Source organism: Podarcis muralis, chromosome 9, assembly GCF_964188315.1.
Source record: "Podarcis muralis chromosome 9, rPodMur119.hap1.1, whole genome shotgun sequence".
In the NCBI taxonomy this organism is placed as follows: domain Eukaryota; kingdom Metazoa; phylum Chordata; class Lepidosauria; order Squamata; family Lacertidae; genus Podarcis; species Podarcis muralis.
In genome coordinates, this window is record NC_135663.1 from 2,104,639 (window position 1) to 2,119,104 (window position 14,466).

The 14,466-nt window shown below is 51.1% G+C and overlaps 1 protein-coding gene across 1 annotated transcript in view; it reads left to right on the top strand.

Annotated features, from left to right (window-relative positions):
- PAIP2B (poly(A) binding protein interacting protein 2B) overlaps nt 1-12,403 on the top strand; it is a 34,496-nt gene extending 22,093 nt beyond the window's left edge. Inside the window, exons 2-4 of the mRNA XM_028744486.2 lie at nt 2,012-2,175; nt 9,758-9,943; nt 11,202-12,403. Coding sequence (XP_028600319.1) covers nt 2,020-2,175; nt 9,758-9,943; nt 11,202-11,258 — 399 coding nt within the window. The 5' untranslated portion in view covers nt 2,012-2,019 and the 3' untranslated portion in view covers nt 11,259-12,403. The remainder of the gene's footprint in view (nt 1-2,011; nt 2,176-9,757; nt 9,944-11,201) is intronic.
- The last annotated feature ends 2,063 nt before the right edge of the window (nt 12,404-14,466 follow it).

Here is a 14,466-nt window from a genome sequence, read left to right on the forward strand (position 1 = left end):
ATTTGGTTGGTGGCATGGAAAGGGGTTGGGGGTGCTGCAAAAAAGGGGAGAACCTATCCACGTATTTTGTGGTCATTTGTGTGCACCTTTACAAGCCCCCCTTTTCTATAGGTCTCTGTATTCCCATTTTACAGATGGGCAGTTGAAGCTGAAAGGGAGTGAATTTTCTGAGCATGCATAGCAGAGATGGGGTCTTCAATCCAGCTGTCCCAGTTTCGAGTCTAGTTACAGCTGTGCATCCCTCCTACACACCGAGAATACCCCAAATGTTACTCCAGGGGTCTGTGGGGAAGCACTGCAGCTGGGAGGTGTTGGTGCCTCAATGCTGTTCTCCCTCTCAGCCCCCCATGTTGTCATTCTGCTGCTGTTTCCTGTGCCTTGTGTAGTTTTCACTGCCAAACTCTCTCAAGCTCTCACGTCACCCAAGCGGTCCATTGGGAGTTTGGTCTTTCTTGCGGCTGCTTAGTATGAATAAATGTTTGTGTTTGGATGGTTTTGTCATGCCCTTTGGCTAGCACAATAAACTTATTGAACGGAATAAACGTTATTAATGAAACGTATTGTTTAGTTTGGAACAGGGCATCTGGTTTTCTCTAGCATGGAAACTAGTTTGGGTGGGGGCCAAATCCAACCCTTGTCCTCCTTTGCATATTATTTTTCACCTGGATAGGGTTTGGGCTCCGTGGCCCCACAACTCGGATTTGTGTAGGACAGTATTATTTGCTACGGGGCATCTTCGCTTCCTTCATCACCAGCACAGCCCTCCTTGCTGTGGAGAAGACCCTCTTTTGCCTGTGTCCCTCCTTGTCACGGTCAAGACCAACTTAGCCTGAGGCAATGCTCAGGAGAAACTCAAGCACAAACCTCCCCTGGTGTCACCCTTTCTTATCCTGTCTGGGAGAGAGTCTTAACCCAGTGATCCATCATGCTCTGGTTACCTCTAGATGACTTGAATGCACTGCCCATTCGACTGTCCTTGAAGACAATGCAGAATACAGCTTCAGGATTGAGAACCCAAGCCACTAGTGCTGAGGCAGCTGTGTGGCTCCTAATCTCTTTCCATGCCCAGTCCTGAGGTGGATCCTTTTCAAAGCCCTGTGTCAACTTGCAGGCTTGCCTGTCTCCATGGGATCCCTCTCACTCATGGGCACCATTCTCAGGTGTTTGCAGATGCAGCAAGTGGTAATTAGGGTGGGTAAGAAACTTATATGTGGTGGGATTCTTAGCAGTTCCCCTCCCCATTATGGATTTTCTTTGCACATCTTGCCACAAGAGAGGCGTAACAGCCCCAGCCTGGGCATGTTTAATAGGAAGCAACACTCCCCTGAGTTCAACAGGGCCTGCTCCTTTCTAGTCCTACAGAGTATCATGGCGTGACATGTTTGCCTTTCTGCTGCTGCTCTTGCCTCATTCTTCAGGGGTTGCAGCTGCCGTTGGCTGTGCCGGCAACCACTCTCATGGTTTCTGTCACTGAGGCAGACAGTGGACTGCTTCTCTTCCAAGTTCATGGTTGAAGACGGTGATGGATGGGCCAGCATGAGGGCATCTTCTTTTCCACTCTTGGATGGTGTAACCCTGTATCCCATTCCATGGGAGAGAAACCCCTTGAGTTCAGTGGTACTTCCTTTCAAGTAAACATGTAGAAGACTGGGTAGCTATGGAATCTCCTCCTTTCTCATGCGTTGCCTGTCTCTGGCTCTCATCTCCCAGGCTGATGGGTGCTCATTGCAGGACTTCAGTGCCCTATGTGCAGTCTAGTGTATAAGAGAGCCAAGTCAGTACTGTGGATCTCTTTCTCACTTACTTCCACCCCAATGCCAGCAGAGGTTCTCTTCTTTCTGCCAAGGAACAGGAGAAATCTCTTCTTCCCAGACATCCAAGGGGTGACGCATGAAGCACCATGACCATTATACTGGGGGCTGGGGTGGCATCTGCTGTTGGCTCCTGAGCTGTGAAAGTGTCTCGTATTCTTTTCCCTATTCCTAACACATTTCTCATCTTCCCTTCTCAGATTCCGTAATGATGAATGGTTCCAGCGTGGCAAACACGACCACGACTGCCACCACCCCTGCAAAATCCAAGGAGGACCAGGTAGTGAACGGGCATGATGAGAAGGAGAACAACCCTTTTGCCGAGTACATGTGGATGGAGAACGAAGAGGACTTCAACCGGCAGGTGAGGCAGTCAAGGGGCTTGCTGCAGTTGCTGACTCTCCAGTCTGTTCCTTGGTACGCGGTTTATAGGCCAGTTTTTATGGGGCAGCCTACAGGGATTATGAGAAGCGAAATGCCAGTAGAGTACAGAACACCATTAGAAAATCAGAAATCACTTAAAAATAGATGCTCAGGCTAGCCGCCTGCTTTGTGTCGTCCTTGCTCACAGGTTGGGGCAGCCTACACTCTGGATAGGGCAGGGGGTTGGGGTTTATGACTTTCCATAAGAACTAGTCCAGCATCCTGTTCTCAGGGTGGCCAACCAAGATGCCTCTTCTGTGAAACCCACAAGCAGCCTTCAAGGACAAGAACACTCTCCCCTTCTGTGGCTTCCAGCAAGTGGTATTTGGAAATATTACAGCTGTGGAGGCAGAGCAAAGCTGTCACGGCTAGTAGCCATTTCTGGCCCTCTCCTCCATGGATTTGTCTAATCCTCTTTTAAACCCATCTAACTATGTGGCCATCACTGCTTCCTGTGGGAGGGAGTTCTGTAACTTCCATGTTGAGCAAGAGTCTAGCCCTGTCTATAGAAGTGCCATGGGAGGCAGGAAGTCTGCCATTAGAACCTCGCCTCAGCCTTGGGCAAGTGGCTCTCCTTCACCTGCATTAGTAATAGAAAGAGATTTGCCTACCTTAAAAAAAATAAAATCATGCCACTAAGATGTGGCTTTAATCAAGGGGTGTGTTTAAGCTTCTTTGAAAGAACTTTATCTTGGGGTAAAGATAAGGCTGACAGATGACAGAAAGAAGGGAAGTAAGATGGAGAGGGCACAGGAGACGTCGGACGGGAGGAGAAAGGAGATTTTTGGGGCACTAAAACGTCCATTCCTGATCTTTCAGGAAGCCCCAGTCTCTCCCTTATCTCTCTGATGGCAAGTCTCCACCTGCCTCTGGCTGCACGACAGCTAGGAATTTGGTCTTTATGAATCTATTCATTTTAGATTATCTTCAACCCACTTTTTCTACCCTTGAGGTGGCTTCCGATTGCAAACTTTAGAAATGGCAGGACTCGGTAAAATCCAGCAGCATTAAAAACCAGGGGAAGGACCGCCCAACAGATGAATGCTTTCTCAAAAACAGAGGAGAAAGGAGCGGTGCTGTGCCTCCTCCAGGACGGCAGCCCAGAGCTTTTGGGCTACTGGCCTCAAGGCCCCTCTCCTGGCAGTCCCAAGTTCTGGCCGCCTCTTGGGCTCGGCCTGTAGCTGCCGTAGGATCTCCCACAGGAAGAGGCAGCGGTGCCCCCCACCCCACTGGTTCCAAGGCCACAAGGGGCTTGAAAGGTAAGCAGGAGTGCCTTGAATTCCGCCTGGAGAAGGCCCAGCAGCTGCCAGCACAGCAGTTGCCAAACAGGCAGGACGAGCTCCTCAGCAGGAGCATTCGCTACGCTCCTCAATACCTCTTCAAGGGCAGAACTGCTGCAAAGGCTGAGCTGTAGGAGGTGGCAGGGAGAAGGATCCTGCAGCTTGCTGCCACTTCTCTTTAGGATGCACACTCCTCTTCCCTACATCTGTTGCCAGAGTCCTTGGGTCTGTCTCTGTCCTTGCCTCTCCCCTCCCCGCCTGCTTTTCCTCCCTGGCCACCTTAGCTCCCTTCCCTTGCCTACTCCATCCCTGCTGAGGAAGCTCCTTGGAGAGAACCATAGCTGAATGGGGCAGGGCAAAATATTTATTTATTGCATTTGTGCCCAGAAGGCTCCCTGAGCAGCTTACGTGTAGCCAAGACGGACGCTACCCACAGGCTCATGATCTGAAAAGAAACCTGACATGCAAGGTGAAAGGGACAGGGAGGGAAGAGGGAAATAAAGACTCGGGCACCAATTTATGAACAGTTGCTCCTCCAATGAGCAGCTTGGCACAGTTCAGGGGCAGGGAGGTGCTTGATGGAGCTGGGCCTCCAGTAAAGGGTAAAGGGACCCCTGACCATTAGGTCCTGTTGTGACCGACTCTGGGGTTGTCGCGCTCATCTCGCTTTATTGGCTGAGGGAGCCGGCATACAGTTTCCGGGTCATGTGGCCAGCATGACTAAGTTGCTTCTGGTGAACCAGAGTAGCACACGGAAACACCATTTACCTTCCCACCGGAGCGGTACCTATTGATCTACTTGCACTTTGATGTGCTTTCGAACTGCTAGGTTGGCAGGAGCAGGGACCGAGCAACGGGAGTTCACCCCGTCGCGGGGATTCGAACCTCCGACTTTCTGATTGGCAAGCCCTAGGTTCTGTGGTTTAACCCACAGCGCCACCCATGTCCTGGGCCTCCAGTAGAGCGCATTAAATGAGCCCCGTTGCTTCCCATCTCTCTCCCGTTTAGGCAGTCTGGCGGAATGGGCCTCTAGTGGGTCCCAAGTTCAATCTCTGCCAGCATCTCCAGCAGAAAGGTTCAGCTGGCAGGTGACAGGGAAGCTCTTTTCCACCTGAGGCCCAGGAGAACAGTTGGCAGTTGGGGGAGACAGTACAAGGCTACCTGGATCAGGGGGGCTGAGCTGCTGCGACACAGCTCCCTATATTCCTGCCTCCCAGACTCTCTTTGTGCTTGACCATTGAGGATGAGCTGGGGGGCAGTTTTTGGTGAGAGCTGAGCCCTCAGACCTGACGGCTGAAGCTCCCTGGTTCTTATCTCAGCTGCTCTCGGCATCTCCCTTCTGCTCTGGGAGGTCTGGAACTGCTTAGCCTGCTGCGCTCCAAGCCTTGGCGGGGCGGTTTTGCTGCTTCCTGTCTTCTCGGGGCCTCTGTCCAGCTGCCAAGCCTGCGATGTGGCAGTGTGCGAGGAAAGCCTCCGCAGCAGGAAGGAATCTTGCTCAGGGATGACAGGAGAAGCCCCGCCTGCCTTCCGAGGGTCTCATTGGCAGAGGAGGAGACTTCAGCCGAAAACAAGAAATCTGAAACCCTTCCTTCTTGGGGGTGAGCAGACCAGCCCTGCTGCTTTCCTGGAGCCAGTTGCATCAGTACTGAGCCTCTTCTGTTTGGGAGGGCAGCCTCTGGGTGGGGCCCAGAAGCAGATAGGAAGGCTTTCAGCAAGACCACTGAGTAAGGAGGATGGCAGCTCCTGCAAAATGTTCTCTGGGGGCAGGGCAAGCCACAGAGTCACCAGGGAGACATTCATTCTCCTCCTTTTGAAAGAGTAAAAAGGCAGGACGTTCTGGGGAAGTGGGGAAGCCCCAGGATGGAGGCATGCATGGAAGTGCGGAGAGGCCAGGCGTGCCCCTGTGGCATAGGGTCTGGTTGAACTTTAAGCTGGGCTCCTAAACTGAGTGGGTGGGCTGGCTGGCTGGCTTTGGGCTAGTTGCTCGCTCTGTTGCCCATAGGGGAACCTGACCCACAAAGTGGTTGTGAAGGTGGAGGGATTGTCGAGCATTCCGTGTGCAGTGAGAAATGCTGCAACCGTGAGAAGTTGGCCTCTGAAGGGCTTCTTGGCCAGGAGAGGCCGCTCTGTGGCTGGTGCAAATGAAAGCCACAAAAGCCGTGGGATTTGCCGGCTGGGACTTCCCTGCTTGCAAATGCAACTGAGCTTCACAAGCAGAAGGGGAGCTGGGGTCTAGGGTACTGTTTGTCAGGAAGTGTGAAACTAGTACTCCCCAGTCTGAGGCCTTCCCAATGGTTTGGACCGCATCTCCAGCTGTTTGGACTACATCAGCCTTATGCGGCTCAGGATCCCAACCCCTGGAGGACAGCCTTCGTTGGAGGCCCTTCTCCATCTGCCTCATCCGCAGGAAGAGTAAAAAGGGGCAACACGAAAACAGGCCTTTTCATTGGGCAGCACATACATCCTTGAGGAATGCTGTCCCTGGGTAATCTTGCCTGGCACCAACATGCTTCATTTTTAGGCACTGGCCTAAGACATGTTTATTTAGTCCTTGGGCTCAGTAGGACAGTCATACCTCGGGATAAATGTGCTTCAAGTTAAGTATTTTCGGGTTGCGCTCCGCGGCGACCTGGAGGTAACGGAGTGCGTTACTTCCAGGTTTCATCGCGCACGCATGCACACACGGTCAAAATGACGTCACACGCATGCGGGGAAGTGGCAAAACGTGACCTGCAGATGCGCGGACGCAAGTTGCGTTCGCATCCCAAGGTACCATTGTAGAGCATGAGTCTCTTAATCTCAGGGTTGTGGATTCAAGACCCATGTTGGGCAAGAGATTCCTACATTGCAGGGGGTTGGACTAGATGACCCTTGTGGTCCCTTCCAACTCTACAGTATTCTGTTCATCTCTGTTGTGCTGCTCATCTTTTAATAGGGTGGGCCAGGCATTTTCCTCCTTACTGTGCTGTTGGGTGAGCATTTGAGGGGTTTTGCACTGCACGATGCTTTTTAATTTTGCTTTTACTTGATTTCTGTGCTTCATAATCTTTACTGAGAGGTATTCTTTTTGTCTAAAGCAACTTAGAAATGCATTGAATAAGTAACAAATACAAAAGGATGGCCATGCTGGCTGGGGCTGATGGGAGTTGTAATCCAAAATGTTTGGTGAGCGCCAGGTTGCTCAAGGCTGTGTTGGGCCCTCCTTGTGTGGAACAGTTGGTGGTGGCCAGGAGGCCTTGACCAGTTGGCCATGGCTGGGGCCTGTGCATTTCACCCACTGTCCCACATACAATCTGAGGTGAGGCTTGAGAAACCATGTTCCTAGTCCTCCTTGGTCTTTAACTGTGTTCCCTGGTTTGGGCTTTGAGTGGGGAGGAAGCACCTGGAATGAGGACGTAAGAGCTGTGGGGCTAAGTCAGGCTAAAGGTCCTGCTCACCCGGCATCCTGTTTCCCTCTGGCCTGCCAGATGCCTCTGGAAAGCCCACAAGCAGCCCCCTTTTCTGCCACCCTTGTTTCCCAGCAACTCAAATATATGGGCATACTAGGTGGTGCGGCAAGCAGCCATTCACCGCCGGATCCTCCGTGAGTTTATCAGAACCATCCAAGTTAGTGACCGTTATTACACCTTGCAGTAGCTCATGTCAGAGTTGGCTTTGTGAAGGAGGTATTCCTTTGTGTATGAGTTAGAGAGTTGGAAGAGACACAGAGGGTCATCTGGTTGCATCTCTGTAATGCAAAAATCACAGCTAGTCTGAATTTTCCAACATGCACCTTCACTGGGTGACCACAGGCATTAATTAGCGTTTTAAGAGAGGGACAAAAAACACTCCCTAACCACTTTCTTAAAGGAAACTGTGTTTGTCATGCCCATTCACCCAACGGAGCGGTATAACAATAAATTAAAGCGGTGGCTGCACCAGTACAGTGGAATTAATAACATTGGAAAACAAGAAACACATTGATTTCTGCAGCAAATTGGCAGTCAAATGGCTGTGCCACTCTGTCTAGGGAGTTTTCCTCCCAAGTCAGTTGGGAAGACTCTCTAGTGCAGGCTTCCTCAACCTCGGCCATCCAGATGTTTTTGGCCTACAACTCCCATGATCCCTAGCTAGCAGGACCGGTGGTAAGGGAAGCTGGGAATTGTAGTCTCTAAACATCTGGAGGGCCGAGGTTGAAGAAGCCTGCTCTAGTGTCCAGGGATAGTATCCTAAATTAAGGTAGCCGTAGAAGTCAGCGGCTGTTTAACTAGTAGCATGTTAGGGGCTGCATCCTGCAGAACAGCCAAATGTCACATGATCCCAGCCAAGAGACCTTCTAGCCTTCAGTAAACAGACAAGGCTACTGTAAGATTGGAGATTAATAGTAATGAGGAGAGGGGAGGGAGGCAGCATCCCAGTGAATCCACAGCTAAGTCTGCGTTTGACTGCTCGTTGTCACCTGCCTGTCTCTGACTTTCCCCCAGCTGAAGGTCAGGCACATGCATGCATGGTTGTGTTACAATGCCCCCTAATGCAGGATTAGTTCCCGGGTGGGGTGGGGTGTTTAGTGCTCGCTGTGGTGTCTGTATTAAGCACATGTCAGGGAAATTGCAGTGTTGTTAGGGCCGGTGCAGCTTCCATTCTCCATCCTCTCAGGGACAAATGCCAGCAGTGGGTCCCGAGTGCCACCGTGCGCCAGCTTGAAGTACAGCACCATCTGCAGTTGGGCTGACGAGACGTGAAATCTGAGCTTGTTCTTGCTCTGCCAGCTTGGCGATTTGAAGGTTGACATGATTGGGAAGGGAAGGGTCTGGGTGTCTCTGGCCTTTTTTCTTGTTTTAATGGGCTCCACTGAGAGGCTAGAGCTCACACACAAGTGTCTGTGAAAACCTTGGCTTGGCAGCCCCGAAAACTTCTAGACTTTGATGAGTGAAACTTAATGAAGAGATGGATTGCCCTGTGCAGAAAGAAGAATTGGAGAAAGGGGTTTCTAGCAACTGACATTCAGAAGCATTGCTGCCCCTCACAGTGAGGCAGAGCACAGCCCTCTCCTCCTCCATTAATTTCTCTAATCCTCTCTTCAAGCCATCCACGTTGGTGGCCCTCCCTGCCTCCTGCAGAGCAAGTTCTGTAGTTTAGCAATGTGCTCCTATCCACTGAGAGAGGAGAGTCCCTCAAAGACCCCCTTGATAAAAAATCCTGAAGCTTATCTGTTAGGGTTGGTGGGCAAAGACATACCACATATGAAAAACAACAACAATCTTTTTATATGCAACAACAGCTGCCAGGGTAGTAATTACCACTAAATGGAAATCTCAGGACACACAACAAAGGAAGAGTGGATTTGTAAATTAAGTATACAGATTTGGCAAAATTAACTTCAATTATAAGATATCACTCAAATCAAAAGTTAAGAACGGAGTGGAAGTATTTCAAAGATTATATGTCAAAATATTGTTCTAAAAATAACATGCTAATAGGCTTAGAATAAAAAAAAAGTAAGCAATAACAAAACCAATAAAGAAAGAAGGAAAAATCAGAATGTAACAAAAATAATTTATTATAGAATGCAAGGAAAAAAGGTAGAAAGAAATATAAAGAAGTCGAATTGCTGTGGAGGGAAGTAGAGGGTGGGTGGTGGCTTTCATAATTAAGTGTATAATTAAGTAGCTGTTGTAATTTAGATATTATTTTATGTGAGGGAATCATTGGGAATTTTTGATTATTATGTATATGTGTTAAGTTTCAATAAATATCTTTGGGGAGGGGACAAGCTAAACCAAAGTTTTGCATTGTAAAAAAAAAAAAGAGTGCAGAATTAATTCATTGCGAAACAGCAGCCACTCGCTTAGGTGGCTTTAAAAGTGGTCAAAGAAGGGGAGAGGCCTGCCATTGGCGTTTCGTGACTGACAAGGGAAAACCCAGGTGAGGCTGAGTATCTGGAAGAGCAGGGGCTAGCCAGGAGCTGCCCTCCTTGTTTGCATCAGGTTTCTCCAAGCTGCATACTTCTCTGTGGCACTTCTCAATGGCAGCTGACATTGGTGAGCCAGGGAGGAAGGCCGTTGATGCCACCATGTTGCTGAAGCTAAGCAGCTCTGGATGGCCACCTGTGTTGTTGCTGCCCTGGGATCCATGGTGGAAGGAAGGGATTGTATAAATACATACTATTTTGGGGTTGGCGCCGTAACTTTGACAGGATGATAAGCAGTTGGAGGTACACCTTTTCCTATGTGACCCTCCCTTGTGGATCTGCTTCCTGGCCAGGTGGAGGAGGAGCTTCAGGAGCAGGAATTCCTCGACCGCTGTTTCCAGGAGATGCTGGATGAAGAGGACCAGGATTGGTTCATCCCGTCCCGTGACCTGCCCCAGGGCATTGGGCAGCTTCAACAGCAGCTGAACGGGCTCTCGGTCAACGACAACACCCACAGCCACGTATCGGAAGACATTTTGGTAAGCCCCGGGACAGGGGCTGGAAGTGGGCATGGGGACCTGGCTGTGTCGGTCGGTCACAGATTAGGGGCAGGGATGTGAAAAGGGAGAAAAAAGGTGGGCAGCATCTTCTCGGGGCTCTCACATTTCAGAATCCATCCGCAATCAGAGGGGCAGCAGCTGCTATCGATAGCTGTCATTTTAAAACTGTTTTTATGGGCAATTTTATGAGAAAATCTGGCCGGGTCAGGCCAGGAAGAAGCTGAGATATCAATACCTCAACATGGGAGGTGCACAGGGAGGAGTAGGCAGGGAGGAAGGGGTTATCGAGAGGGCGTAGAAATGAGGAAGAGCCCAAGAGATGAGAACTTCAGCCAGTTAGTATTAGAAGAAAGGGCAGGGAGGGGATGCAAGCACCAAGAGAAGAGCCCTTGTGCAATGATGGGGAAGAGAGCAGAAATCCTGGTCTCTCTTCAGCTCCTGCTTTGGAAGGTTACAGGGGGTTGGGGAGCCCTACCAGGGTTTGTTGCACCACCATGATCTTGGAGTGGGGACCCCTGCCCGTCCCCCAAGTGGCTGCACTGGAGGCAGTGGGCTCCCTTGCTCTCAGGCACACTTTTCTGGCCCAATGGAAATCCAGGAAGTCCTGAAATCCAGCCATTTCCCCATCTCAGCTTCCCTGAGCTTCCTTGGGGCTGGGGTGCTCCTTCTCATCCGCCTGTCCGCCTCTATAAACTAGTAATAAATGACCCACCACACGGGGCCCGGTATTCCAAGCCACTTTCCAAAGTAAAATGTGTACTGAGTTGGTGATGGAATTGCCACCTCTTTTCTGGCTTAAGCGCATTCTGCTTTTATCATTTTTCACTCAGTTTTCCTCATTTTGTTACGGCTCTTAACTTCAACAAATAACAGTGATCTAAAGCCAAGGAGTGTGGTGGAGTCTTTAAGCGGAGGCTTGACAACCATATGTCAGGAGTGCTCTGATGGTGTTTCCTGCTTGGCAGGGGGTTGGACTCGATGGCCCTTGTGGTCTATTCCAACTCTAGGATTCTATGATTCTAAACTTTTAAAGTTATGTGCTTTTTAAGTTTGATGTGGGCAGTGGGCTCTCAGGAGACGGGAATGGAGGGAAATGGGCCATTTGCATCCCTGAACGGAAGGACAGGTGGGTGAGAGGAGGGAAAGCCAGTTAAAAGCCGAGGAGCAACCGGGGGGGGGGGGTGTTCTTTCCTACCTGCAACTAGCTGACCTCTCTTTCCCCCCTTCTCCCTTTCAGAGCAAAAGCACCTTAAACCCCGACGCCAAGGAGTTTGTCCCCGGAGTGAAGTACTGAACCTTCTTGCAAAGACAATTTCTTTTTGCCCTGGATGGGGGTGGGGGGTGTGGGTGGGGCAGTGGGACCCGCAAGCAGCGGTGGGGCAAATAGACTCCTGGTGGGCGAATCGGTGGGACTCTTTACGCTACTTCATCCCTCTTTCTTCTTGCTGCGTCGGGACACTTTGAGACAAACTGACGAGAAGGAATGCCCACCACGGGACTCGGCACAGATCCAGACGGGGCACCTCCTTGGTTTTTCTTGTTTTCTCCCCCTCTCACCTTTTCCTGTTTAACAGCAGCCAGCCTAGCCTGACCGCCAGCAGGGTCTCCTGCCCGCCCATCCGCCTCCTCCTCCTCCCCACTGGGCAGCCCCTTCGCTGGGCATGCTTTGGACACTTTGCAGGCCCTGCTGCGTGGCGGGGAAAGGCCCCCCGGACGTCTCTCTCACCTTGGTGGAAGTTCTCAAGCTGGGCAGGCCAGATCTGCCGCCCGCCAGCCCGGTGCTTCTGCTTCTCCTCTTCCGCCTGGCTTTGGAGCACCTCCCTTCCTCTTGCCCTCTCTCGCTCAGGCCGGTTGTGATTCCAGCAGGTGGGGTTGCAGCTCGGTGGGCCTCAGCCTGCAAAGTGACCTCTCCCACCACCAAACCCCTGGGGGTCTTGAAGGCAGGGGAGCCTGAGGGCTTGGGGGAGTTGGCTGGAACCTAATCCCACTCCATTTGCAAGCACGTGGCCTCCCGCTGAGGAGGCAAGGGGGTCCCAGGATGTCCACAGAGTTGTTGAGACACGATGAACCATTTCCTGGTCTTCTGCATCACTGTTTTCCCCTCTCAGCTTTCCTATCCTCCTCCTCCTCCTCCCTGCTTCGGCCCCCAACTAAAATAATCAGGAACGACAGGGTACATTTTCTCCACCTGGCAGCTGTTTGATCCAATGCAAACAAAGGACCTCTCTCTCTGAGGAAGGGAGGCTTTGGGCTCATTGCCGCTCCTGCCCTGGAGCCTTTGGCAGAGGGGGTTTCTGATCCCGGCAGGTTTGTCTCTTCTCTCCAACTGGGCCCAGTTCCCTCAACATCCTAGCTGCTGAGAAGTTTGGGGAGCTGCAGTTGGGCTTGTCTGCGGACCAGAAAGAACAGGTGGGCCACACCAGCCAAACAGGCCCTAAACAGCTTGCAAAAATCCAGGCACAGAAGGAGCTTCTCCCCAACCTCTGGGCTTCTGGGTTGTCCGGTATCTGCCACCACCTTCAGCAAAAGAGCCACGGCAAGACCATGCTCTGCATCTTATCTGGGAGAGCAAGAAAGGGAAAACTTCCCTATCTCACCCCACCCCCACTGCCAGGGGTCCTTTTATCCAAGTTTTGTCTTTTTCCAGGGCTCCCCCATGGAGGGAAAAATGGCGAGGGAATATTTTGGAATTGCTGAGGGGGTTTTTACAGCATGAACACACCTAGCTTCATCTGCAAAAAAAGGGAGGGGGCAGCAGTTCTCCATCAGCATTGCCAGCTCAGAGCCCCTTTGCTTAGCCCTCTTGCTTTCTTGGGGGCCATGGGAAGAGCACCCCTCCCATGGACTTGTGGGGCAGCTGCAGTTCATCCAGTCTGGACCCGGTCCCCAAAGCAAGCTGCCAGGAGATGGCGGGGCAGAGACCTTCACTGCCAAGGAGGGCAGCCAGCTTGCCCCTCTCCTGTTTAAAATCTGGTTCCTGTTGAATGCATAGGGTGCCCCCACCAAGTCAGACTTTTTTTTTGGGGGGGGGGGACTGACAGAAGGGATCCAGCTGGGAGCCTGTGGTCTTGCAGTTGCAAGTGACAAAGTAGCTTAACCACGGAGCTGTATGTGCATCAGGATCCCTTCCCCAGATTCTTTCCATGGATTCCCAGTTGCAAAGGCATATCACGTGTCAATCCACTTTGGAGCAGCTTGTCTTGCACAGCTACCTGACTTCTTGGCGCATGTCTCCACCCCAAACTCTTTGAGGGGCAGAGGCCAGCCTGGCTTTCAGTGGTCACCTGTCCATTTGCCCTTACCTGCCTGCATTTGGCATTTGTAGAGAGGGGCAGAGGCAGCTGGCTCTGCTCTTGGCCTTAGAGACTTTTTTAAAAAGGAGGAGATGGGCAAGTTCTCCATGATCCAGATTTCTTCAAAGCCACGTTTCAGGCTTGCTTATTTAAATAATCAGCAGTATAATTGGACAGAGCAGATGTGTGGGGCCATATCCACTCTTCCCCATTCCCTCTCCCTTTGCTCTTTTCTCCTCCCCCCCCCCACCTTGCAATCTCTGGTTTCTTTCTGAGGAAGTCTTTGCAATTATGTTCTGTCCATTTTTAAAACAATGCATTCTTAAAATAAATTGGTTTTGAGCTGGGTGTGATGCAGAGTTCTTTCCAATTTCGGAAGAGGGGCTTCCTGACGGAGCCTACTGCTCCCCGATGGGAGAGGGGAGTAGGTGGCGATGGATAAAACGTGGCGGCGGAAAAGGCTGGTTTCTCCTTTGTACCATCTCATGAAAGAGGGAGTCCAGGCTCCATGGAACGTGGAGAATGATGGGCATTGGAATAAGGTTTTTTTTGGGGGGGGTGTTAAGAGGGCAGGATATAGAGTAGGGCTTTTGCACATTTCTCTGTCTACCATAAGGACTACCCTGGAACACTTGCACATGAAGGTAAGGAGAGCATACTGGATCCGGGCAAGGGCCATCTAGTCTAGCATCCTGTTCTCACAGTGGCCAAGCAGATGACTCAGTGGGAAACCAGCAGGCAGGATTTCAGCCCAAGAGCAACTCGCCCCACCTGTGTTTTCCAGCAACTGGGACTCAGAAGCATTGCAGCCACCAAACATGGAGACAGAGCGCAGCCATTGTGGCTAGGAGCCATCAGTAATAGCCCTCTCCATGAATTTGCCCATTCTTCTTTTATAATTATTTAATATTAATTGTGCCAGTGTGGTGTAGTGGTTAAGAGCGGTGGACTTGTAATCTGGTGAACCGGGTTCGCGTCTCCGCTCCTCCACATGCAGCTGCTGGGTGACCTTGGGCCAGTCACACTTCTCTGAAGTCTCTCAGCCCCACTCACCTCACAGAGTGTTTGTTGTGGGGGAGGAAGGGAAAGGAGAATGTCAGCCGCTTTGAGACTCCTTAGAGTAGTGATAAAGCGGGATATCAAATCCAAACTCATTTTCTTCTTATACTTGTACCTCACCCACCTGACTTGAGTTGTCACAGCTACTTT